We start from the raw sequence: 26,509 nt of genomic DNA on the forward strand, positions 1-26,509 counted from the left end.
TAGTAGTGTTTCTGCCAAGTGAAGGATCTGAGCAAAAATCAACAGCATCACTGCTGAAGCTGCATATTTAACCCTACTTTGTCAAGTGATTTGGAGAACAAATCTTTTGTAGCAATTATACAATTGGCAAAACTGAGCCTGTGTTTTTCAGCAAATAAAAAAAAAAAGAAGGAATCAGGAACATAATAATTTTACACATTAAACCCAGGTACCCTAATAATGTTTATATATTCAGGTTTCACTCTAAAGTAGTTCCCACATTTACCTTTTCAAAATTAATGTTCCTTCCTTTAGCCAATGGCCCTAGAAATGAAAAGATAGAAATATCTGTTTTATTTGTGTCTCCAACACCTCTTGTTTACAGCGGTCTAACTCAAGGACGGTAAGAACTTATCAGACACTAAGTTGGATTTTTGCTCCACTTAAACCCAGAGAGATTATCTAACATCCAGCCTGACCTGGGTACAGACTGCTGCCGACAGTGAGGGACAGAGCTGCTGCTGCCTCAGTTGCTGTGGGAGCTAGACGGATGATTGAGGTGATTTTGAATTCGATCAGACAGATGCGATCAGACTTCTTTTAGGATGAACCTGATATATTCTAATTTTTAAAGCCAGTCAGTTCACATTGTGACTATGATGTACTGTACTTTATATGTCAGGAAAACCCTACATATTATACTATTCTATATACTATTCTTTTGGATACTAAGAGTATTGCTGAATAAGGGTTAAAATCGGTAGAAGTATAATAGGAGGTTAAGCTAACAACATCTTTTTCACTTTTTGGTTAAACCCATTTTATCATAAAATATTTAGTTATTGGATATGCCCTTACTCATGGAGAAACAAGGAGACTGAATATTAACACATAACCACCAGGCTTATTTACTCAAGGCTCATATTGGAGAACTTATGTGTATTACTCTAAATGAATTTGTTTAATCAGGAAAACCACAAGATTCAGCGGTGGGAAATAATAAATGCCTCAATAATCTCATGTTTGTCTGCCGCTCAATCCTTTTCAGCAGCACCATGTTTGAGTCACACTTTCACCTGTGCTGTTTGTGGCTCCCTCAGGTGGCAGCAGATTTGTGCTGCAATATTAGAGGTACAGATGGATGATGAAGGTAGACCTAAACACAGTCTCACACAATCTGTCTGATTTCTCTCACATGCACTACTTAAAATTCAAATTTGTGTGTATTATATACATTTTTATGTCTGTACATTTATTTAGAGATAACTATGGTTAATGTTGTTTTCATAGTAAAGGCTGTGTTTGGATGTCCTAGTATTTTGGCTCATTTTGGTAAAAAACAAGGATTTTCCTTAAAAGCAAAGCAGCGGTGAAGAGTAAGTATGTGCAATTACTGCATTTCAGTGAAAAGTAATTTTATACCACTGTATTATAGATTCTACTGTAAAAACAAACACATATATACAGTCTACAATTACATTTAAAAAATTCAATGCATGATGTTTCTGGCTTGTGACTCATACAAAGTAACAGCTTCTTGCAGGGTCCCCAACCCGTGGCACATACTGTATCAGGTGTTTAGGAGTTGTTAGCAGTTCCACCAAAGCCCAATTTGGGGAATTAGTTTTGAATAATCCAAATCAGAAGACATCAAATAAACTAATATTTCTGAATACAAACACAGTAAAATGAAAATACACATTTGTGTTCTCACTCAGGTTTACTTTGTGACCCTTAAGGGGAGGCTAGTCCCTAACAGGAACACTGTATCACAGATGTAATTGTAATTATTAAATGACAATAATAAATGTTTTAATGAAGTTCTGAATCACAATCCCAAAGCTAAGCCATTTGGAAATTATTTGATAAAAAAATTAAAAATATTTTTTTTCTTCAAAATCACTTTTATTCCACAATTTCATCAGGTCTTAAGGCACCCTGAAGAGATGTTACAGGTTGATCTTTCTAATGTGGGTTCCCCTTAAGACTGTGTAAACATAGCTTTGAATAAGATAATTTCCTGTAAATCTTTGCTTAAATTATTTCTTTACAGTGCACAGACATTGTGTTTTGTGACAAAAATAAAGTGTGAATTAAGTAAATATTGTGGATAGTGTATATATATATACATTGAAGAGTAATAGATTGGCAGACAATCAGATCAACAGGCTGAAGAAGAGAGAAAACTATCAAACAATGATAAGACCCAGATAGATATACAGATCACGTAAAGATATACAGTACATAGTTACAGTGAACTTTTTATTTTTGCAACGCTTTCCCAGTGTCTCTCCACCTTAAAAGCAATTTTTACACTCTACCCTCTGTGTGTATTTTGCTTCAGCCACCATCAATTTGCAGCACCCCGCAAGGTGGAGTGAAACAACTTTTCCTGTCCCCGGAGGGCTCACCCGCATGTGGCTATTGCACAGGAGAGGTGAGTAAACAGTAAGATGGGCCGACAGACATACATGCAGACAGACAGACAAACACCACAAGACTAGGTTGTGGCTACACAAACCACAACACAAAGATCTATCTATAACTCCCTAAATATTGTAAGGATCACAATGTATTTATATGTAGAAAGACTTTGTAATTGGCATTTCATATACAGGGATATAGTAGTTACACTAGATTATCAAGGTATGTTCCTACGAAGTCTTTGTGATGTGATAATACTCTAGAGATGTGTTGAAAATGTTTCTACTTTCTCAGTAATGCTATACAGCAAGATAAAAATCCTCTCAACATCAGCAATAATACAGTCATTCGTACAGTTTGAGGAGATGAAAACACTTCCTGACAGCAGGAAGATCTCAAAAAAATACACTTAAAAAACTTGTATCAGCAATGACACAACACCTCGAAATGGCTTAGTTGCAATGGCTATAAGTTATCTAATCACATCAATACTGAAAAAAAAACAAAACAAAATCAAATAAAAAAACAATGAACAGTGCAAGAGGTGATTGAAGGATGGATGAATGGATGGTCAGGAGCTAAGCCTGTGTCTTGTTCTGGGGGTCTTCTAGAAGGTCAGCGAGGAATCAGAAAGGAAAGAAGGGTCAGAAATGTCATCAAGCAACATTCAATATCAGCAAGTGGCTCTCTTACTGGAAGCCAAACTAATCTGCATCAACAGGTTTGGCCACATCCCAAAATGTCGTCTTTGTGACGTTATTGACACTTCCTTCCTTTTTTCCCCTTTTTAAAACAGAAATCCTCAGCAAGCGTGAGCAGCCTCTGCATCGGTTTTCTTTTGCAGGCAGTCTCCTTTGTTTTTACTCGACCACCTTGATCCTGAAGGTCACACGTCCCAGGAACTTATCCCTTTCATCATTGTTGCGGAGGTCGGAGCCCTCTACCCTGCACTCCACCGACAGCACCTTGTTGTACTCCTCCTTGGTGAGCAGCAGCTTCACAGCCACTAGAGGCTGCACGTAATTCTCCTGCATTAGGAAAGAGACAGCCAGCTGTCAAAAATCCATCAATGTGAGGAAGTTAGTGGACATGATCTGACTGGCAATGATTACTTACATGGGCTTTCTTGCCATAGTAGGGGAAATACATCTTATCAATACGCCCCTCACTGGGGAAATACTGCATTTGAACTGGGGTGTCTTTCTGCAAAGAAGAACATGCGTTAGTCCGCGTAGACTTGATACCAACTGAAATTTATTTATTATAATATATTATCAGTTGAGACATTTTCCAAGATCATGTAGCAGGACATGGGAAAAAAAAAGAAAATGCAAAGGCTGTCTGTTGTTAGTGAAGGGGTTTAAATGAAGTGGAAAACATGACGTGTTTTCTTTTAATCTGCAAAAAAACACTTGTAACTGAAAATTATGTCGGTTATATTTACATGACTTGAAAATGGCACTAGGATGAGTTTAGAGGCGCCTGCACGATGACCTGTTACGTAGTTGAAAAAATGTTAACATCCCTACTGGCCTTATCCTGGTAATTTACGTATTCATCTTACCCTAAAGTCGTCAGTGACTGCATGCAGAAAGGAATCAGACACAAAACAAACAAAAAGAAGGAAAAGAAATGAAACAAAGGTTTTTTTTTAAATATTAAGATTCTTATGGTCATCAGGGCTTCTGTATGGAAGAAACAAACAAAAAAAAAAATACACGTACAGACAAGTAGCAAATAATCTGAAAAATGTTTACTTTTACTGTGCAGTTGATGTAGGGATCTCCACGAGGCTTCAGACCAATGATCTATTGAGTAGGGGGAAAGTTCAATCTATCATTAGAAATAATATTCATATTATTTCTGCTCTAAACAAAGTCAGATTAGAAGTTGGCAGAGTTGAGACAAAATCTAGAAAGATGAGAGGAACAGTGGGAATAAAATTGTACCTTTTTAAAGGATAGAGGCTCTTTTTAGCCATAAAACTAAAATCAGATGTTACCCTGTTCATTTTCAGCAGAACGCAGGGTTTTCCCTCAGAATATCCAAAGCTGGTGTCAGAAAGGCCGGAGCAGAGACTCAGGGAGCCCCTCTTGAAGCGACAAACTTTCTTTGTCATTTCCTCTGTATTGTCCTGCTCAAAATACTCTCCCTGCCGGCAGTCCTCATTCTTCTCCTGCTCTGTATCATTATACCCTATTAGAAAGAAGCAGACACCTACTGAGATATAATCCCATGTGTGCTGTGAATGAATGGAAAAGATCTGGGAGGCTTTTATGACAGGCAGCTTATAGTCCTCTACAGTTATTGGTGCATTAGGGAGAAGTGCACTTACTTTGCAGGAAGGACTCCAGGTTTTGGACATGCTCGGCATACTTGACTGGGTCAGATTTATTGTAGAAGATATCCAGTGAATTTGGACGAATCACTAATCCTGCAACAAAATGAAGTAAACGTACATGATCCAAGCACAGCAACACCTGAGTTTGTCTCAAATTACATAAAAAGCATTCTCGATCCAGCTCCATGGCTGATATCACGCAGGAAGATGCTCGAAAACAGGTCGATACAATAAGCAGCTGTAATGTTGTGCATTATGGTGACAGCATCTCAATGGTGTGAGTATGAATAATAAATGGCTCAAAAAAACAACGGCTGCCAGTTACACAGCAGCTAAAAGCCCACCATTCCCGTATGTTGGGAGACACTAACCTGGATGGGGAACACGGTCTCTGTACCTTGGCACATAGTCGTCCAAAGTGAGCAGCATCACCCACATGGTCAGGGTGAACATACCGGCCAAGAAACAGTAGAAAACCAAGTAGAACAACAGAATGAGGGCTGGGGGAAGTTGGAGAAACCGGAACAGAAGGGAACGAGAAAAGAGACATAATGAAGAAAGGAAGCAGAGACAGGCCATGTATAATTAACTACAAGGTTTAACCACAAACAGGCTTGAACCAATGCCTTCTGATTTCCTTCATTTTTCCTTAATTGCTGAAGACAATTGCCTTTTGAGTGTACTATTCCTTTGAGAGAAACCATTTTGGATCAAGGGGGAAATGCTGCTGCCTGCTAACAGAGTGAGGCCATTTTTTCACTAGGGACCCTCAGTTTTCGAATCACATCTGTTTTTGGGGGGGTAACACTGCGGTGCTCAAATCATTTGTTGCCTCACTTACAGCAAAGCAGGAGGGAATTAAAAAAAACTGTGCCACACTTATAGGAACATCTGACTCAAAATGGTTCACCAACATCCAGGCTTTCACAGCAATGATGTCCTCTAAGCTGACAGACAAAAAAAAAAAAAAAGAGAGCGATGGACCCCTCAGCTTTCTGCTATACACCCCCCTTTATCTCCTTCCCCCCCCAACAGTATCCCACAATGCACCTGCCTAGTGCGTAAAAAGAAGGAAAGAGGAGAGAGGGAATCCCATTTGACCTTGACAGGCATGCTAATGTGGGCGGCCATGCAACTGCAATGGAGCATCCCACCGCACAGCAGCACAGGGGCCCAGGCAGCCTGGCAGCCCCTGTTAGCCTAAAGGAGCCGGCTGCTGGAAGGAGGGCGAAGGAGGAGGACTACCACTCTGGAAATTACTGGGGAATCATTACTTGAAAATGTATGGCCTGATCAGCTTTAGATTCAGATGAGCATGGCTGTGGCAGCCTCCTCTGCTATGATTAGGTAATGTGGGGTTTCATCTGTTGGAGGCTTCACTGTGCATACAATTTCCTGACAATCCTATGTATGCAGAAACATTAGGTGTTAAGATTAATAAATGCTAGTTGGTTGTTTCTGCTTATGCAGCAAGAAGAAACTGGTGCACACCTTTGATAGCATCATTTACGTTGGTGAGCCTTTTGGTACAGGCTTCTCCTTTACATCTTAACGTAGGCCTGTGGTGTCTCCTCTGCTAATGCAGATTCTAGTATATGTCATTTAAATCCATCACTGACACATAAAGTAGACCATATATTCAAGAGCCACACATCTATTAATCATTCGAAAATGGACAGAGGGGGACACCACATAAGATTTAAGCCCGATGAATGTCAAAACACATCCACTAATTGGCTCGGACTCTTACCCCAGCTACTGGCCGTGCGACCCAGCAGCTCCCCGGTCCTCGGGTTGTAGATGGAGTCCTTCCAGCTGGACACGTTCTCCTTGTTGGCCGCTTTATCCTCAGTGCTCGCCATGGTGATATTTTTGTGGGTCCAAAATGTGCCGTTTTCTTCTCTTCTAAAAAAAAAAAGCGCAGCGGGCGATGTAATGAAGCGAAGGAGCCGGCGAGGCGGCGGTGAGTGGTCGGATCAATGGTTGGGAAGGAGTGGGCGGTGTAGAACGAGGGAGAGCAGAAGGAGAGAGATGCTCTGGTGGAAGAAAAAAAAAACTAAAGGGGAAGGTGAGGGAAAAAAATCAGTGACGTCCACACAAGGCAGCTGGTGCAGCGCGACCATATAGATGTACATGTACAATGACGGAGAGACGCATGGAGACGCAACATTACGCGCACAAATTATATATATAGCGCGCACATTAGCTTTATCATCAATGAAGTTAGATCCCCATTTGTCTGCATGCTGTGAAATCCTTCAATAAACGCCAAAATGTGACATTTTCAAGAGTTTTTAATTCTATATCCTGATTTATTATAGCTTCACTAGAAGCTATAATTCAATAGAAGCGTACAAGTCTTTTGCAGTGAATCACTGAACCAATAACCAATCCACTGGGCAGGCGTGGATTTCGACAGCAATAGACGCATCTGCTAATCTCTCACACACACAGACACACACACACACACACACGTATATATATATCTATATCTATATATATATAGATATATATATATATATATAGATATACACATACATATATTAGCCAGTGATCAGCATACACCTGACTGAGTGGTTAAGCACAGGACATTTAGGACATTTTCCAATCCTTGTTGCTATGGCAATTGAGCACTACAGAAACCATTATGTGTGAGAGAAACACATACACACACACATATTATATGTAGATAGAGGGTTTATAGGGCATGTGTCAAACTAACAATGTGGATTACAGATATATAAACACATACACACACACACACACACACACACACAGTATGCTATGCCAATGACTAAAGCAAACTAAAGTGAAGTAACATGGGCAGCACATTGGGAGCAGGGGCAGAGGCTGGGACAGTAAAAGGAAAATAAAAACATAACAAAAGCTTAACATCCAACCCCTTTCCAGTGAATAATCCCAGTGTGTCACAGAGAAATAGAAACGAGAAGAGGGAGTTATATAATGACCCTTGATGCAGGGTTCAACTCATATGGGGGAGGGGGGACTGTTATAGTGGTTGCACTGCATCCAGTTCCTGCTGTCATATTAAATTTATTGCAAGGGTGTGTCCACTACAACTCATACAATGTGGCACAAGGCACAATATTAGCACATTTTACTGATTATTATGAGAGCTGGCAGCACTGAATCATGGGCCAGTCCTGTCTGTCTCACTCTCTAACTAGAACACATTTACTCTGTGAAGGCATCCCATATGCCAAGCCCGCTGATGAAAAAAAGAAAACTGCCCACGTTTGTGTGAGTATGCTCAGATTGAAAGCTAGACTAGAGGAGTTGTTTGGGTGCCTTAATGCACAGTATGAATCTTTGCGATGTACACAAAACTCACTTCTGCTCTTCCTCTGAGTGAACATGCACACAATCCTCCCATTGTTTAGGAAGTCCCCCTTTCTGTGCACTCAATTAGCACCCCCTTCACCATACCAGCACCATGAGCAAGAATACACACCCCATTTGTTCTCAGTCACTCCATCCCAGAGCTACCATAGCAACCCTCACAGTGAGGTTGGTCACATCAATGGGAAGCAATCCCTGCATTCAACTAACAGTGTGTTTCTGATAATTCTACAGACAGGACAACAGCATTTCCCCAGGGCCCATGTGGAGTTAAAGCAGCATCTGTTCACTCCCCAGGTCAGTAACACCTAAAGTAAGCATGGCACACTCACATCATTAAAGACAACTGCTGATCATTTAGGTTTTTAATACTAGTCTATTCATGTCATACAAAGTACCTGACATCTTCTGCAATTTGGTAACAACATTTATGGTGACACACATTATTTGTAATCTCCCATAAGCCTGGGATGAGATTTGCCATTCAAGAACTGAATGAAGTACAAGAGTTTTGAAGTCTCACATGTAACAACCCGCAAAGGCCCATTGATCTTAGGTGTTAATTTCCGCATTATACAGTGTCAATTTGCATAACAAATTCAAGTACATGTAGAAAAAACTTCATTACAGTATTGAGAATATCAAACAATTTAAAATAACACCCAAAGAAAGTGGGACATCCCTACAATGACATTCACAGCTTGCATGTTTTTTTTTAGTCATCACATAAGTGACATTTAATCATGACACAATTAGAACAGTCAACTTTGTCATCAGAGTTCATCAGGTCAAGTAAAAGACTGGAATCAAAACAGTATCATATGACAAATGTGTCTGTCTCTGTGCTAAAATTCAAAAAGCTAGGACAAACTACACAACATGGACTAAGAAGATATAACACTGAATAGAAATGCGTGCATGCTCCATTACCAATTTAGGCCATATTTGGCCAATTTGTGTCCCCAATCAACCGCTTCCTAACAACACAAAACATATGTTATTCTGATATGATTAACATGGTTCCATAGCAAAATGAGAGTTGTGGTAGGTTGTACACAATAATTTCATATTACAGACTTTTTAAACATTTAAAACTCCAATATGTCCCCACATAATCATACATGTCCCGTGTTATTCTCAGTAAACATCTGACAACTAAACTTTTCATTTCTTTACAAAGTGAATTGTGAGTCCCATTAAACTACAACTATCCAGTGCAAATCCTTAGCACAAAGAGAAACATACAAGTTTTTATTCCAAACACACTTAAACAATACCCATATGTTTAATTACATTTGGTTTTACAATTAGTATACATAATCTATGATAAGAAAAATTAAGCTGCTTCATATTTCCTAACTTCAATACACATTTATCAACACATAATTTTTTGTAGCCCTTACATTCTCTTGAAACAGGTAGATTTTAAACTGTTGCTTTTTACTAACACATGGCACATGGTTAGTGAGGAAGGTTAATAAATTAAATACTTGTAAAATCATTAATTAGCGCCCCCATGTGGGAATATATGCTAAAACTCATCTTTCTAACTGGAAATTATACTGCAATATGAAAAGGCACCAGTGACTTGTGTGTTGGAATAAATAAAAGACTCTTCTAATGAGGCCACTATGGTAAAGAAAATCCAGTAAGAAGTCAAGTAATGTTATAGTATATTCCGTGTGAGGTCAGCCATTTAAAGCTGTGAAGGTGTCTAATCTTGAGCAGACTTGTGCTGGACCTTTCTTCCATTATGTCAGTGCACGAGACCTTCAGCAGTTTGTTTTACAGTAAGGGAAAAAGATGATCTTTTGAATCACAAAAATTGATGCTTGAACTTGATTAGTTGTTGTTTTAAAAGAACAGTTTACTTTCAAAACTACTCAAAACTCATGTCTAATATCTTCATTTGGTCAAATCCTGGATCTTGCCGTCAAGGTTTGCTGTACCAATTCATGGAGCGCCGGAGTGCTCTCTCCCAGCTCTGGAGAGCGTGGATGTACTCCCGGCTCTGGCTGCCAGCACCTGCCTTGAGTGCACCTTCGGGTGAAAATACTTCATCAGTGCTCTGCAACTTCTTCAGCTCTTCCCGGGTCCTCCAGAAGCCTGTAATAACAAAGCAAAGAACATTAAGTAAGGAATCCTAAAAATATAAATTCATGTATTTTATTTAAAAATACACTGCACATCATTGGTTGAAAAAGTGAAGTGATCACCCAAGACAAACTACTGCTTCCCAACATGACTCACATTCAGTTTTTAACACCAGCTGCATAGGGACAGTTATAAAACGACAAGAACAAATCCATGGAGTTTGTTTGATTTAATTAAACACTGACTAATGTTTAACAATCTAATTACATAATGTGAATAATTTAATGAAAAACAGGTTACATAACAAAAGAGCTACAGTTCATTTTTCTCCTTGTGTCCATATCAGAGACAACAAAAATAGGACTTTTGAATATGACTTTTCAAACAACCATGTGATGTAATATTTTTAGACAAAGATGAAGTACCACAGTAAAAGTACAGAGGGACACTAAGTAGTTTAGCTTCTGTACATCTTATCTGAACAAATGATGTGCTCAAATAGAGACACAGCTTCACACATCTGGCTGCAGTTACCTCAAAGGTCTGCAACTCTGAGAACATGATCTCTCTTCCAAAGAATGTATTTTATTTAAGTATAGTACAAACAATAAAATTCCAATGTTGCATATGTTGCAATTAATGAGTCTTTTCATACCTACTCCAAGTCCAGCGACAAAAGCAGCCCCCAAACATGACATCTCATGATGTTGGGGTCTGGCTATCTTTCTGCCAAATAGATCTGCAGTCAGATGCATGACAAAGTCATTGGAAGAAACTCCACCATCCACCCTGAGACAGGAAAAAAAGCACCGGGTAATGTAACAGTATCAGGGAAACATACACCTATAATAGATTGTAGCAAAATAAAATTGTGTGTCCTGCCTCTACTAATGCAGTTCAGTTTTCATTGACACTCTGTTTGCTGGCTCAGATCCAAATCCTATGATTAAATATTGTGGTGTACACTGGAATTTCAAAGAGATGGAATTTCCTGGTCAGACGATAGCCGAAGTCTTATGTTAGGTCTCTCGCCTGTACAGCATGAATGTAATCACAATATGTTTGACTGGAAGAAGTGAACTGTACCTAATATTTGTGATGGGGATGCGAGTTTCTTTTAACATGGTCTCATACAGCTGCTTATTTCTGCAAAGAACACACATAAATAATATAAATTAGCACAATGGGAAAGAACAGAAAAACAAACAAACAACAATCGCTTCAAAATGATTCACCTGAAGGCAACAGACTCCAGTATGGCACGGACCAGATGGCTTTTGGTGGTTGAAGGTTTGAGCCCCATGAGCGAAGCACAAGCTTTGGGATCATTCAAAGGAGCCTTTAGATAAATAAAGTTTATACACAAACACGTCAAATATCTGCAACTAAAAAAGTGACCGTGTGAAACAAAGTTTAAGGAAACTTCGAGAAAACAGTGCTTAAATGCTTTGGTACTGCATTATAAAAACAAAATGAACAGCTAGACTGTTTTACCTGGTTACTATACATTGCTCTTGATTAAAAACTGAGGCAATTACATCTTTGTATATAAACTATAAGCATTTTGAAAACACACTTACAAAGGTCAGTTCACAATGGGAGAGCAGAGAAAAAAAAAGAGACACCCATGTTACAGAGACAAAAAGGAAATTAATGCAAATAAATGCACCTGCAATGGCTAAATATGAACACATGCTGTCAATCACTATCCACCTGTTATACTATAGATACATTTATGTTTTTTTTGCAATAAAACATTATGTACATGTTATACCACAATACCATAGATGCAAAAAAAAATAGAATAAAAAAATGTGCAACTCACCTGTAAGCCACTAAAAGAAGGGACGAAGCACACTCCATCAGAGTCACTGACACTGTAAGCCATGGCACTTGTCTCGTGGACGTCAGAGAAGAGTTCTGGGGCAACACACCGGTTTCATTTGTCAATTCTATCAGTCATTTTTTCAGTGTAAAGTATGTATTAGCTTAAACACGAATAGACTTAAATATATATAAATAGATTTTTTGTAGCTGAACATACTGAAAACACAACCCTGATTAACAATGCTGACTATTGTCTGACATTATAAAAAAATGGACGAATGTTCTCATTGAGTTTCTGGCCACCTAACAGATGTATGATGTTAGTTCTTCCCTTCAGATCTATTTCTGGTCTCCCATTCCAGAGGGCAATATCTGTTTTAGTTGCTAAATGCTGCAAATGCAACCGAAGGGGGCACAAGCCAGTGTCTTCTTGTGCCAGTCCCAAGTCTGGATAAATGATGAGGGTTGTGGCAGGAAGGGCATCCGATGTAAAACACATGCCAAATCAAACATGCAAATCGTGACAATGACTTCCTGTCGGATCAGTCGGGGCCCGGGTTAACAGCGACCGCCACCGGTGCTGTTGACCTACAGGGTACCCGTGGAAATTGGACTACTGTTGGTCGAAGACGAAGAAGAAGAGGAGGAAGGTGTGTTCGTAGGCAGAGAGAGAAGAGGAAAGCCAAGAATGTAGGACTGACAGTAGGGACTTTGAATGTTGGTACTATGACAGGGAAGGCTAGAGAGTTGATCGACATGATGCAGAGAAGGAAGGTGGACATACTGTGTGTCCAGGAGACCAGGTGGAAAGGTAGCAAGGCTAGAAGCTTAGGAGCAGGGTTCAAGTTGTTCTACCATGGGTCAGATAGGAAGAGAAATGGAGTAGGAGTTATACTGAAAGAGGAGTTGGTGAGGAATGTTCTAGAGGTGAAAAAAGTATCAGACAGGTTGATGAGTCTGAAGCTGGAAATTGAAGGGGTTACGTTCAATGTTGTGAGTGGTTATGCCCCACAGGTAGGATGTGAGTTAGAAGAGAAGGAGAAATTCTGGAGCGAGTTAGATGAAGTGATGCAGAGCATCCCCAGAGGTGAGAGAGTGGTTATTGTTGCAGATTTCAATGGGCATGTAGGTGAAGGGAACAGAGGTGATGAGACTGTTATGGGCAGGTTTGGTCTTCAGGACAGGAATGCAGAAGGTCAGATGGTGGTTGACTTTGCAAAGAGGATGGAAATGGCCGTTGTTAACACTTTCTTTCAGAAGAGGCAGGAACATAGGGTGACGTACAAGAGCGGGGGTAGAAGCACTCAGGTAGACGCTGTAATCTGAAAGAGATCAGTGACTGTAAAGCATTGGTAGGGGAGAGTGTAGCCAGACAACACAGGATGGTGGTGTGTAAAATGATGCTGGTGGTGAGGAAGATGAAGAGGACTAAGGCAGAGCAGAGGACGAAGTGGTGGAAGTTGAAAAAGGAAGAATGTTGTGTAGTTTTAGGGGAGGAGCTGAGACAGACTCTGGGTGGTTTGGAGGTGCTTCCAGATGACTGGACCACTACAGCTAATTTGATCAGGGAGACAGGTAGGAGGGTACTCGGTGTGTCATCTGGAAAGAGGAAAGTGGACAAGGAGACTTGGTGGTGGAACGAGGAAGTTCAGGAGTGTATACAGAGAAAGAGGTTAATTAAGAAGAAGTGGGACACTGAGAGAACTGAAGAGAGTAGACAGGAGTACAGGGAGATACAGCATAAGGTGAAGGTAGAGGTGGCAAAGGCCAAACAAAGAGCATATGAGGACTTGTAAGCTAGGTTGGACACTAAAGAGGGAGAGGCGGATTTGTACAGGTCAGCCAGACAAAGAGATAGAGATGGGAAGGATGTGCAGCAGATTAGGGTGATTAAAGATAAGGATGGAAATGTATTGACAGATGCCAGGAGTGTGATGGGAAGATGGAAGGAGTACTTTGAAGAGTTGATGAACGAGGAAAATGAAAGGGAACGAAGAGTAGAAGAGGTGACTGGTGTGGAGCAGGAAGTAGCAAAGATTAGTAAGAGTGAAGTGAGGAGGGCGTTGAAGAGGATGAAGAGTGGAAAGGCAGTTGGTCCTGATGACAACCTGTGGAGAAATGGAAGTGTCTAGGAGAGGTGGCAGTAGAGTTTCTGACTAGTTTGTTTAACAAGATCTTGGAGAGTGAGAGGATGCCAGAGGACTGGAGGAGAAGTGTACTGGTGCCAATTTTTAAGAACAAGGGAGATGTGCAAAGCTGCGGCAACTACAGAGGAATAAAGCTGATGAGCCACACAATGAAGTTCTGGGAAAGAGTAGCTAGGCTAAGGGCAGAGGTGAGCATTTGGGAGGAGCAATATGGTTTCATGCCTAGAAAGAGTACAACAGATGCAGTATTTGCTTTGAGGATGCTGATGGACAAGTACAGAGAGGGTCATAGGGAGTTGCATTGTGTCTTCGTAGATTTAGAGAAAGCGTATGACAGGGTGCCGAGAGAGGAACTGTGGTATTGTATGAGGACGTCTGGAGTGGCAGAGAAATATGTTAGAGTGGTGCAGGACATGTATGAGACCTGTAAGACAGTGGTGAGGTGTGCTGTAGGCGTGACAGAAGAGTTCAAGGTGGAGGTGGGTCTGCATCATGAATCGGCTCTGAGCCCCTTCTTGTTTGCTCTGGTGATGGACAGGCTGACAGATGAGGTTAGACAAGAATCTCCATGGACTATGATGTTTGCAGATGACATTGTGATTTGTAGTGAGAGCAGAGAGCAGGTGGAGGAAAATCTACAGAGGTGGAGGTCTGCTCTGGAAAACAGAGGAATGAAGCTTAGCTGCAGCAAGACAGAATACATGTGTGTCAATGAGAGGGACCCAGGGGGAACGGTGAGGTTACAGGGAGCAGAGGTGAAGAAAGTGCAGGACTTTAAGTACTTAGGGTCAACGGTTCAGAGCAACGGAGAGTGTGGAAAAGAGGTGAAGAGGCGAGTGCAGGCAGGTTGGAACGGGTGGAGAAAAGTGTCAGGTGTGTTGTGTGATAACAAAGTATCAGCGAGAATGAAAGGAAAGGTGTTCAAGACGGTGGTGAGACCAGCGATGTTGTTCGGCTTAGAGACAGTGGCACTGAAGAAAAGACAGGAGGCAATGCTAGAGGTAGCAGAGCTTAAGATGTTGAGCTTCTCTTTGGGAGTGACGAGGATGGACAGGATCAGGAATGAGTACATCAGAGGCACAGCTCATGTTAGATGTTTTGGAGATAAAGTCAGAGAGGCCAGATTGAGGTGGTTCGGACATGTTCAGAGAAGACATTGTGAATATATCTGTAGAAGGATGCTGAGGTTGGAGCTGCCAGGCAGTAGATCTAGAGGAAGACCAAAGAGGAGATTTATGGATGTAGTGAGGGAGGACATGAAGTTAGTTGGTGTGAGTGAAGAGGATGCAGAGGATAGAGTTAGATGGAGGCACATGATTCGCTGTGGCGACCCCTGAAAGGGAACAGCTGAAAGGAAAAGAAGAAGTTGCTAAATGCTGCACTATGTTTACTGAACAGTTTCTAACTTTGCGTGTATGGTGTCTGCTGCTGAAGCAGTATACAATTGGCTTATCAGAGCTGTCAAAACTGCTTTAATAAGATGAGCAGAAGACTGTAAAACTAGGGCTGTGAGATATGCCGATATTTACAGTATCATAGGACAATAGAAAAATAATTTCTTACAAAGCTCTATTGTTATTTCTGTGTCACAAAGCTTACTTCCACATGGCACAGATGCAGCAGTGTAGCAAGACAAACAAACAGAGAGTAGTTTGTATTTGGAAAAGATTAAATCTACTTACTTGGGCTGAGCAAATAAAGCAACATTATCAGCATAAGGTATGATTGCAGTAATTCTGCTCATCTATGAAAGCATAACGCAAAACTTTTTCACAAACTAATTTATTTTAACTTATTGCTAGTTATCATTAGCTAGCAACATAGCTACAGCTGTTAAAAGGCAACTTTTAAGGTGGGATGTTTTTTTACGCATCAATGCAGGAGTTCACATTGTGAATCTATGAGCCCATTAAATTTTAATATAACAACGATGACAATTCTGTGTGCTTTTATTGCTGCTGCATGACACTTTACTGATGACTGAATCTTCAAGCGCCTTCAAAAATGTAAATTAATTAAAGGCAAATCATGCAAAAATGTGCTGAGCCTGTGCACTCGGACAGCACCACAGGTGGGCTAAGTAACCCCACTACCATCTATTCAAGAATCATGTTAAATAGTAAGGAGATAATGTTTGGATCAGAGCACAAAAGTATTCTGTACATTTGCTTTTATGCTTAACCAAAAATTAGGCTTTAGAAAGATGTGAGCAACATCTTTTGTTAAGATAAACCATTTAACATAAGGGTTTGTCAACATCCATATTGACTTTAGTTTTGTCACTACTTTAGTATATAGACTTCCATCTTCCATACTTTCCCTTTCAAATACAAATAAGCATAAAAAGAAGCCATGCTTACCTAGCTCCTGTGCCCATTTGATGGCAGTGCCTGTGTCTGCAGCATTACCCTCTGCAAGATATACCACTTCAGGTCCAATCTTCCATCCCACGAGAGGATACAGACCTACATTTAAAACATTTTGTAATGCACTGGTATGGACAAATTTGGACAGAATTATCTTCTTGTGTGTGTATTTTTCTTTACCTGCTACAGAGGTATGTGGTTTGGTCCCAGTGTTGATGTCCATGAAGGTGCCTGTTCCCATGGTGATCTTCACATCACCAACATCGAAGCAACACTCTCCAAACATGGCTGCCTGCTGGTCAGCAATCTACATACAAGAGAAGTGTTTCGTTATAAAAGAGCAACAATTTAAATGTCTAAAACCCATATGGTCCCTAATAATGGACAGTGTAGGATTTCACTAAGGGTCCCAGTGGTTGTAAGAGGCTGTAAAAGTCTAACTGTATGATGTCTAAATTTATGTCTGTTTCAACTCTTTGCTCGATTCATGGCGTTTTATACGGCTTGGTTTGTTTTTAGACTTAACCACAAAGTAGCTGTAGTATCAACCACATTTATTATGAAAGTATTAGTGGTGGCAGTGGCTCAGTTGGTAGAATGGCCAACTAAACCTATGACCATAAGGTTGGAGGTTCACGCTCCGCTCTTCCCAACCACATGTTGAAGTCACTGGGTAAGACATTGAACAGCCCATCACTATCCCCAGCTGCGTCAGGAAGGGCATCTGGTTTAAAAACTGACAAATCAACATGCGGACAAATGATCCGCTGTGGCGACCCTGACCTCACAGTCGAAAGGAAACTTATGACAGTATTAAGGTTTGTATTCATTTGTATTCTTTTAACATTTTAAATATTCTGTTTTGACTAAAACACTTCTATACAAGCCACGTTTCCTCCTACTGATAACTACATACCCCTAATAAATATCCTTGTTACAACATAATGGTTTTGACCCCCAGACATTAACAGGATGAGAATGTTGCAATAAATGTTTTTTATCATAATGACAAAGATAACAGAGTGTATGATGCCAGCACTTTAACAACTCACCACTGACATGATGGGAATAGGCACACCAAAGATAGATGGGTCTGTGGATCCAAAGTCATGGCTAGTGGGGGGCACGGGGGACAAACCAGAGATGGCAGATATTTGTTAAGATATAAAATATACTGTGACTGAAATGTGACAGTCATATTTATTTAAAGCTGTGGTCCCTGGTCATTTTCTATTGTGACTCACAAGTCATTTATGGTGTAGAGTAGTGTATTTTACTGTCTAAGTGAGTTGGAATTTTAAGGTAATGATTGACTGACCCTGTATTTTCTACTTTGGGGAAAATAGAGAGAGGCAGAGAAACAAGAGAGCACAGGAAGCCACTCCAACACATCTGTGAAGGAAAAGTCACAATACAGGAATGTGAAAAAAATAAGTCACACCAATTACAGATAGAGTAAATATAGGATGAAATACACCAAACCTGATATGAGTCAAAAATCCCTGTAGAGCTGGCATTAGAGTAGTCTGTAGCATGGATGTGTCCTTTAAATGATAGAATAACACAAAGGAATATTAAAAAAAAGTTCTCCCCTCTTTTAAGAGATAGCTGGCTCTGATCCTTAAAATCGTGTTAGAAGCGGTTTGAGCTGAAATCCAATTCCCCAGACAAATCATATTTTGGTATAGTGTAAAAAACAATTTGTACTCATGGGGACATGGTATCTACATGATTCCAAAACCTACCTTTTGTGAGCTTGAACAAAAGCCAGGTATCTATTGTTCCAAAGCAGCAATTACCTTCAGCTACCGCCTGATGAACCTTTAGGAGAAACATGATGCAGAAAGGAGAAGCCAATGATAATACAGCATCTCCAAGTTTGAAGTAGTTTTATGGTTTTATTTGCCCTTGTCTTTTTAAACGGTAAACCCTTTACTAGATATACACTGGATGGGTTTAGTTGTATGCTCTGCGGTGTACTGCACCAAGTAGGTATGTATCCCAAAAGGCTTGTTTTTATAATAACTACAATTAATGAAAAGACAAAGGACTCTAATCTGTTAAATGTCCATATGCTATTAACAGAAACCAAGCTCTTTACTCAGTTTTAACATTTCAGTGCACACCATTTCTGCATTCAGTTTATTATATTCACTGTAAAAATGCTATTTTTTTTTTTATTTTTTGCATCATTATCCACTGTGACTTCATGTAAACAGAGGTTCATGCCAAAACCAAAGTAACAGTGTTTGCCAAGGATAACTTGCATACCAGCTGCTCAAGGTTCACAACAGTAACTTGTTTAAACGTCAGCCTGGACACATACACACACCTGCTTATAGTGTGTTAGGGCCCAGACAAGGCGAAAGGTGACATGCTGAGTGGAGAAGACAATAAGACTCGCAGCAAGCAACCTCTTCTGCCTGGTCAGAAAGTACAGCATCTTCATTGTGCCATGGATTGCCTGAGGTGGTTATAAAAAGAATGAAAGCGGTAATGTATGTTGGAAAAGTGCTGGTTATTCAAGGCTGATTACATATCTACCACTTCGTCAACTCCCATCAGTATTTTATGTAACATTTTCTCCAAAGAAAATCATTGATTAAAGTAGAGATATCAAACAGTAAAAAACTCACTTTCATGGTGCAGGATCTGTTCCAGGACTTTACCAGGTCTGCAGCCCTCTGATCCTGCCAGCTGATAAAGTTATGGAAGGGAACTCCAGTTTTCCTTCAGAAATAAAGAGAGGAAGTCAATGCAAAATAAATATTAAAAAGGTTTTTTCAAACAGTGTTGTTTTCCAAGTTTCCCTACAAGTCATCTAGACTGATGTAATCTAAAGTAATATAAATATTTTTAATTTACCTGTCCCATGTTGTAAAGGTTCCTCGTTGAGTTGAGATGCCAAGGGCCTCTATCTGACGCATTTGTATTCCTGCATCTGGAGCACACATGCGCACTTTTCTTTAGAAGCCACATTCAGTGAGGATATAATCATTTGAGTTTGAGTTTAATCCTGGTCCTCAAGGACGACTGCTACGCTTGTTTTCCAACTAACCCTGCACTGCCTACTGCTGATTCCCTGGATTAGGTATTAAAGCATGTCTTTCCACTGGAAAGGAAATTTGAGTACCCAAAGATAACTCACAGAGGCACAGAGGGAACATGCAAACTCCACACAGAAAGGTCACAGGCACCAGGTATATTTAACCCGGAGACCTTGTAGCTGTGAGGTGGCAGCACTGACCACTCCACCACAGTGCTGCCCCCTGCTCTGGTCAACTGTTCAAATACACATGTATAGGAAATGAAAATAAAGAAATTAATGGTTTCTAATGTGTTATGGACAAAACAATATTTGACATTTCAAAATAACGTGATCTAATTAAACAACAGCTCAGAAAGCAACTCTAACCCCCAACAAACAAACGTTGAGATAAATTGTAAACAAAATGTTTGACCAGGCAGGTTTCCTGGCTAACATGGGGTTACAAAAGATGTCTGACTGATTGTGTTTAGTCTATGACACTGACACCTTGTAGTTGTGTCTATGAAAAGATTAGATGACCCCTCCATCACATCCATATAACTGGTTAAGGTTAGAAAACAGGGCTGCTTATTAGGGGTCCCCCCAGGTTCAAAATAGCATGGCCTGATACCCCTACTTGGGTCAAAAATAAATTATTTAACACTAATACTGAACTTCCAACTGAATGGTCAGTCCTTCTTCCAGATATTTAGGTGCATATTATTACTTGAACACCTTTGCAGGCCTTTCTTAACAAAATATAAGTATGTGTTTATTATTGCTGTGTTGCTTTACTGGCTTGCCCTGAATGTAGACTAATCAGTTGTGCCTGAAGATCTGGTATTCCAGGATGTGAATACAGTTTTTGCCTGACCTATGGTATTCATTTGTCATAGGGTGTGCCTAATAATGTGCAACTTCCAGCCTGACTCGTTATGATTCTGAAAAGAAGAAGTAGCATCAAGTGATCAAACTGTACCTTGCACAGCTCCTTTGACCACAGAGATAAACCCTTTCCATAGTGCATCTGGCCTCATTTCCACATGTCCCACCTCTGGATATAAGAGAATAACCTGGAGACAGTTTGACCAGAGTATCAAACTTAAAAATCAGTCTCAAAATAACGTAGTAGATTGCATAAAGTGAATTATGCAGGAGGAGCTGCTTAGGAGAAATAAAAATCAAACAGATAAAGAGGAGATAAAAACCTTCGTGGTGCACGATCCTCGGATTTTTGCCCCCTTGTCATAGACATGACATCTGATTGATGTTGTCCCAACGTCCACTGACAAAATGAAGCTTTCTTTGTTGAATCCGTTCCTCTGACTTCCCATTGAGAAGTTTGTGCAAGTATTCTCGCAAACAGTCCTCCACAGTCAGCTCATACTGGTCTCATTTCCAGCCGGGGCGGTTAATACCTTGTTTTCACTGGGTCTCTCTCTTGTTTGGGTTGGAACTCGACCTTCGGACCGCGATTTCTGCAAAGTCCAGTCACAGTTCTGATTGTCCGTGTCAACACATCGCGGATGTTGGTTTCTCATTCTGAACACAAATACAAACAATGTGTAACATTTGACAGTTATTAATCTTCTTCAGTCAAAGTAAAATCTAAAATGATTCAGATAACACATAACGCTAAGTTGCGTTAGCTTTAACTGAATGAGTTACGTGATTTGGCCACTAGCTCTGTTAAGCTAACTAGCAATCAGAAAATGTGGTTAACTAAGCGTGTTAGTAGCTTCGAAATCATTCTGAATTGGTACTTTCATCAATACTGTTCAATATTTACCCAATATCTGCTCATATTAGCCGAAAAATCGAAGGGTTGGAGGTAGATTCTAAAATCGATAGTTAAATTACGCAAACTGACCAAAGGCGCCCCTTCTTGCCGGCACCCGTAGTAGCATGCGCGTGCGCAGTGCTTAGTTTAAAGCAGTTACATGTGGATGTTTTGTGCTGTGCACACGCGTATTCACCGGCTATTCCTAGTTATACCTACGGTGGCTTTTGTGACAAAATCTATGGCAAAGACAGATGTAAGAATGCCATTTAATTACATGTATACCAGCCAGGCTGTAACGTGCATTTAATTCATTTTTATTAACGCTAGCTCATCGTTGATTGATCTTGTTAGCTGCAAATCATCTAATGAAAAGTTAGCTAACTGTCGATTTAGCTTCGCTGTGAAGATCACCAGCCCAGAGTTATACTTTGGGTTTAACTTTTTTGTTTAACATATCAGTTTGTATTTATTGATAGTTATGTCTGGGTACTAGTTATGTGCTACATTACTGTATTAGAGAAACGTATATATTAGAAAATGATCTTACTTATCAAAAAACGCAGTTATCTCTAAAACACAGAATCCTGTTAAAGTGATCATGTTTCGTTCACGATAAAGGTTAAATAAAACAAATCGGTCACAGAATATGATATATAATATTACTTGGGTGTCTTATTATAATTTTTTAAAGCGGAATGACATAACATTAGTGGTGTAAGCTTGTCTAATGTGAGGTTTTGCTTTTCTTGTAAATATATGGTTATTTTTGTTTCAACGAAGACACCTTGGTCTCTGGGAATTGGTTATAGTCACAATGTTAATCTGTTACATTCTTTAATTTTATAACGTAAATAATCAGAATAAGGGGACTAATTCATCAAATTGGAATTCACTTTTAGGTGCACCCCTGGGTGTTAGGGTCGTGGTTTTCTAAACCTGTTTTTTTTTCTTTCAGACTGCAAGACATAGAAAACAACAAAGCAAAATTGTGACAAATGAAGGTGTGGAAGGAGATGACAGTAGCAAGTTTTTTTATTTTCAAAAAATGTGAATTTAAATTGAACAACTGCATTTGGTTTGAATCCCGATAACAACAAGTCTTCAATTACTGATGTTTTTCAGAAGGGGAGATTGAAGCTGTCTTGTCAGCTGAACAAACAGTCGGGACAGAGGAGGATTCTCCCACTGAAAGCTCATATATGAAGCAGGATGAGAAAGATAAAGATGAGCAAGGTACTGAAAACATTACACATGATATCCGACTGATAATCTAAACAACGCTAGTAAAGAATTTGCATCTTTATATTTTTTGCTGGACACTGTCATTGAAGTAAAAAGGAGCATACTCTTTGTAACAGGGTCCTTGAAGAAGAATACGGGAAAAGAGGATATTGATTTTAAAAGAGGAATCACTACCAGTGATCAGATGAGTACCAAAGACATGATGGGTAATGGTAAGTCAGTTAACAAGTAACTATTGCATTAATCATTAATTGTTCAGATGTGACATTAGCCTTTATTTATTAAACTAAAGAAATGCAACTCTAATGTTAAAAAAGTGGACTCCAAAAGATTTAAGTGGTCTTTTTGAAGTATGGAAGTTGTGGTCAGATTTCATTCCCAGCAGTTACAATAGGTTCTAGCAGGTTTTCTGTCTCTGAATAGTATAATAAATCTTTCAGAAGCACAGGCTCAGGCAGCCTCTTCAGCTGATGCAATAGAATGCACAGAAAGTGCTCACAGTGAGAATCCAGAAGCAAAGATGGAGCAAGAGATTGAGGACATCGCAGATGAACAAGGTAATGGTGGAACTACAATGAAAACAATTTGTGAGTGAAATTCTGAGCAGTGAACTAATGGATTTTCCTCTTCAGAATCTAAGATGGACACAGTCACTGAGAAAAATGAAAGTACTCTGTCAGTAACCTGTATGAAGATGAATGAGGAAGAAAATAGTGATCCTATTAAACAGGGAAATGATAGAAGTGAACGGATGACTGGTAAAGACAAAGCAGGTAAAGAGAGCTACAGTGTAGATGTCAATGATTAAATTGCCTGCTTCAATTTTTCACTGTCCTATTTGCAAATCATTATAGGCAATAATGTGAGTCTTTGGAAATCAATTTAAAAAATGAACATAACTGTATATAAGTGGCATGCCTTTCAACATTTTGCCTATGTGTACTACAAAATGAGTGAGTCTTTTAAACACTGTAATTTATGGAACTGGATACTGGAATATATAAAGCCCATCATTCATTTTTATCAAAACCTGTACAGTTTAAAACAGCTTTCGTCTAAAATAAAATGAATTAATTTCAGACCCTGAAGTATCAAATTGTCTTGCTATTGTAAACTCTTCCTGTAACACAACCTTTAAGGAAGCACTTACCCGATTTGTGTGAAGTTAATTCTGGAGACAAATATCAGTGTGATACACGATATTCTGAAATTATTAAAAACATTTTTTTTACAAACAATGGCAGATGTATGGAACCAAAAACGGGAAAATGAGGACTTTATTTTTTTTAAGCATATGTCATGTTATATTTTAACCACCTCACACATTCTCTCTCTGTTGCAGTAAAACGGAAACGGAAGTCAGACTCTGATGTTGAGCTGTCCCCATCAAAGATCATCAATGATGGTATGAAATCAAAATAACGATGTTACACAACCTTAAGGCCAGACTGTGGTAAAATAATTTGTCCATTTACTCACTGTCTTTCTCCCAATGTCACACCTGCTTTCGTTTTACTAGCACCTGCAAGATCAGATTTTAAATATAATAAATGGAGCCACTTTAGTTCACATCAGGCTTCTTAAGTAACATTTGTGATAATTCCTGAAAACTATTTTAGCTGCTAAGAAATGTTAATTTCTGAGTCTCTACAGACTACGGAGTGTACTAGGCCACTGTATTTTTTGTAAATGCTTTACTTCCTTATAAGATTTTGCACTTTTACATTTTCTTCTCATTTTGTTTTAGGTTTCTGTCTTTTTGTTGGCAACCTGAACCGCTCCAAAACATCTGAAGAAATTATTGATTCATTATCAAGTTACTTAATGAGACAAAGTATTCTTGTTCAAAACATCAGACTAGACCATTCAAGGTGAGTAGTTGTAAATGTAATATTATTTTTGTGCAGTAAACCTGTAGTTGATGCATTTGATGTTGATACAAAGTTAACTGTGATGTTGTAGAAAATTTGCATATGTAGACTTGGCCTCAGAGTTGGACTTGACCAAAGCTTTGATGTTAAATGGAGAGATGATCCTTGATAAGCCAATGAGGATGGCTAAAGCTAAGGTCAAAATTGAGGACAAGGTGAAGATGAAAGCTCCTTTGGTGGACAAAAAAGGTAACTCTAACTGTATAATTACAGTGTAATTTAAATCATGTGCAACTTGTCTCTGTGCTGAAACGAAGCCATTGACTGTTTTTAAAACATGATTTTTTTTTTCTACAACTGCTTGAATAATTTTTCTAATGGGATCTGGGAATATAAAGCATTATATAATCATGTAACATAAGACATAACATTTGATCTAATTTGAGACCTCTCCCGTATTTGGCAGTCAAAGACGCCAGATGTTTGTTCCTGAGGAACATCCCATACAACACCACAAAAAAACAGATTCTGAAAATCTTTCATAAAGCCATTGCTGTCCGCTTTCCTGGTGGAACTAAAAGTCCAAGCAAAGGGTGAGTATTAAAAAGGTCTTACCTACCCAGTGGTGTTAATGGATTGTATTATTTGTGTATGTGTCTTTTTAATAGAGCTATGTTTACACATTCAAATTACATAGTATATATTTTTGATGTATAAAATTTCTTTTTTTCCACAGTATTGCTTTTGTGGAGTTTAGAAATAAAACCATTGCTAGGAAGGTTCTGCAGAAAAAACAAGGTGTCAAAATCCAGGGCCGGGTTTTGATTCTGGACAATGTGGGAGAAACAAAAGTCACCAAGGCTAACAATGAGGACAACAACACAAAAGGTAACTCACCTGGCATTTGTATGTGTCTCTATAATATTTTTAAATCTGAACTAGCCTTAGATTTTGCAATTGACCTGTACTCACAAAAGATTTTTCTTCTTTCTTACAGCTGCAGTTCCTCCAAACAATACCTTATTTGTGAACAAATTGTCTTACAATGTAACAGAAAAAACACTCAGGGAGGCCTTTCAGAATGCTGTGAGTGTTAATATGCCTCAAAATGAAGGCAAGCCAAGAGGGTAAGTACATGTACACTGGACTACCTTTTGTGAAGAAACAATTTAAATATTCTCAATAAACATCTGTGTTTCTCTGCAGATTTGCTTTCGTGGAGTTTGCAACAGTGGTAGATGCTGAAAAAGCCTTGCAGTCATCCCAAAGCATTAAGATCTGCAAAAAGGCGGTCCAAGTCCAATTTTGTGAAAAGAAGAAGTCAGAAAATGCGAAGGGTGTGTGATGCTACCAGTTGATATTATTGAAAGAGAAACTTACAATTCAGGTGTTTTAAAGGTCACTATAACTATAGTTAAATGTAACTTTTGTTCTCCTCCTTTTTAGTTCAACTAAAAACACTAATTATAATGGGTCTCGCTGAGAAGACAAGTGCAGAGACTCTTAAAAGTGCTTTTGAAGGGGCCCTGAGTGCGAGAGTCATTGTAGATAAAGACACAGGCGTCTCAAAGAGGTGGGGTAATACAAAGTTACAGTCTTAATTGTCTAAATGTTAAAGTTTTTACCTTATTCTGGAAGTCTGCTGTACAAAATCTTATTTTTTTTCAGGTTTGGTTTTGTGGATTTTGAGAGTGAAGAAAATTGCAAAGCTGTCAAAGAAGCCATGGAGGACTGTGAAATAGACGGCAGCAAAGTGACTGTAGCTTATGCAAAACATAAGGATAAAAGAGGCCTCCAAGGTGCCAGAGAAGGCTTGGAGGCACGTCCTGGTGGACAGCCTCCAGGTCGGTTAGCTGGACATGGGGGACCCAGAGGTGGAAAAGGCAGCAGAGGAGGTAACACTATGCTTTACTAGTATGATGAAGGCTTATTAGTGTTACAAATGGGTCAAAAGAGATTCTGTAATGTGATTAAGAGTCGCTTTTACCATCTTTCACCTCATTGTTCTGGCTTGTGGACCACACCTTTTAATGTTTTGGTTCAGTTG

General features: G+C 39.4%; 3 protein-coding genes across 7 annotated transcripts; 1 reads left to right on the top strand and 2 right to left on the bottom strand.

Moving 5' to 3' along the window:
• Nucleotides 1-1,360: 1,360 nt before the first annotated feature.
• On the bottom strand, nucleotides 1,361-6,887 carry LOC137098739 (sodium/potassium-transporting ATPase subunit beta-3-like). 3 transcript variants are annotated; one of them, XM_067475286.1, is made up of 8 exons: nucleotides 6,495-6,887; nucleotides 5,116-5,244; nucleotides 4,739-4,837; nucleotides 4,406-4,599; nucleotides 4,161-4,211; nucleotides 3,968-3,984; nucleotides 3,520-3,606; nucleotides 3,265-3,431 (listed from the first exon to the last, which is right to left on the bottom strand). In XM_067475286.1, exons 1-8 carry the CDS (start codon nucleotides 6,604-6,606, stop codon nucleotides 3,410-3,412), a joined length of 711 nt encoding a protein of 236 aa, XP_067331387.1. In that variant the 5' UTR covers nucleotides 6,607-6,887; the 3' UTR covers nucleotides 3,265-3,409. The 3 variants fall into 3 exon arrangements, with proteins under 3 accessions (XP_067331386.1, XP_067331388.1, XP_067331387.1); XM_067475285.1 differs by lacking the exon at nucleotides 3,968-3,984 and having other exon boundaries at nucleotides 1,361-3,431; nucleotides 6,495-6,875; XM_067475287.1 differs by lacking the exons at nucleotides 3,968-3,984; nucleotides 5,116-5,244 and having other exon boundaries at nucleotides 1,361-3,431.
• A 1,553-nt stretch (nucleotides 6,888-8,440) lies between these two features.
• gk5 (glycerol kinase 5) lies at nucleotides 8,441-21,501 on the bottom strand. Of its 3 annotated transcripts, none has more exons than XM_067473864.1 (17): nucleotides 21,356-21,501; nucleotides 20,775-21,108; nucleotides 20,546-20,639; nucleotides 19,404-19,479; nucleotides 19,175-19,268; nucleotides 18,871-19,002; nucleotides 18,284-18,359; nucleotides 18,021-18,082; nucleotides 17,857-17,930; nucleotides 17,591-17,651; nucleotides 16,719-16,845; nucleotides 16,533-16,637; nucleotides 12,024-12,118; nucleotides 11,434-11,537; nucleotides 11,285-11,344; nucleotides 10,854-10,987; nucleotides 8,441-10,210 (listed from the first exon to the last, which is right to left on the bottom strand). In XM_067473864.1, the coding sequence occupies exons 2-17, from the start codon at nucleotides 20,898-20,900 to the stop codon at nucleotides 10,038-10,040; spliced, it is 1,593 nt and encodes a 530-aa protein (XP_067329965.1). In that variant the 5' UTR covers nucleotides 20,901-21,108; nucleotides 21,356-21,501; the 3' UTR covers nucleotides 8,441-10,037. The 3 variants fall into 3 exon arrangements, with proteins under 3 accessions (XP_067329965.1, XP_067329967.1, XP_067329966.1); XM_067473865.1 differs by having other exon boundaries at nucleotides 10,037-10,210; nucleotides 10,858-10,987; XM_067473866.1 differs by lacking the exon at nucleotides 20,546-20,639.
• Nucleotides 21,502-22,344: 843 nt separating this feature from the next.
• Nucleotides 22,345-26,377, top strand: LOC137098427 (nucleolin-like). Its single transcript, XM_067474650.1, has 12 exons — nucleotides 22,345-22,375; nucleotides 22,472-22,582; nucleotides 22,708-22,803; nucleotides 23,032-23,148; nucleotides 23,934-23,996; nucleotides 24,571-24,711; nucleotides 24,929-25,055; nucleotides 25,199-25,350; nucleotides 25,460-25,589; nucleotides 25,669-25,799; nucleotides 25,909-26,035; nucleotides 26,131-26,377. The coding sequence occupies exons 1-12, from the start codon at nucleotides 22,345-22,347 to the stop codon at nucleotides 26,375-26,377; spliced, it is 1,473 nt and encodes a 490-aa protein (XP_067330751.1).
• The last annotated feature ends 132 nt before the right edge of the window (nucleotides 26,378-26,509 follow it).

Source organism: Channa argus, chromosome 14 (assembly GCF_033026475.1).
Source record: "Channa argus isolate prfri chromosome 14, Channa argus male v1.0, whole genome shotgun sequence".
Taxonomy (NCBI): domain Eukaryota; kingdom Metazoa; phylum Chordata; class Actinopteri; order Anabantiformes; family Channidae; genus Channa; species Channa argus.

Coding starts and splice junctions, on each gene's coding strand:
- LOC137098739 (XM_067475285.1), bottom strand. CDS start 6,606: ATGGCGAGCACTGAGGATAAAGCGGCCAACAAGGAGAACGTGTCCAGC. Junction 4,212..4,405: donor TTCTGCTGAAAATGAACAGG/GTAACATCTGAT, acceptor CCTACTCAATAG/ATCATTGGTCTGAAGCCTCG. Junction 3,432..3,519: donor ACTATGGCAAGAAAGCCCAT/GTAAGTAATCAT, acceptor TTCCTAATGCAG/GAGAATTACGTGCAGCCTCT.
- gk5 (XM_067473864.1), bottom strand. CDS start 20,900: ATGGGAAGTCAGAGGAACGGATTCAACAAAGAAAGCTTCATTTTGTCA. Junction 18,360..18,870: donor CCCTAACACACTATAAGCAG/GTGTGTGTATGT, acceptor TTTCTCCTAAAG/GTTCATCAGGCGGTAGCTGA. Junction 11,345..11,433: donor CTGGAGTCTGTTGCCTTCAG/GTGAATCATTTT, acceptor TGTTCTTTGCAG/AAATAAGCAGCTGTATGAGA.
- LOC137098427 (XM_067474650.1), top strand. CDS start 22,345: ATGAAGGTGTGGAAGGAGATGACAGTAGCAA. Junction 23,997..24,570: donor ATCAAAGATCATCAATGATG/GTATGAAATCAA, acceptor TTGCATATGTAG/ACTTGGCCTCAGAGTTGGAC. Junction 25,351..25,459: donor TGAGGACAACAACACAAAAG/GTAACTCACCTG, acceptor TCTTTCTTACAG/CTGCAGTTCCTCCAAACAAT.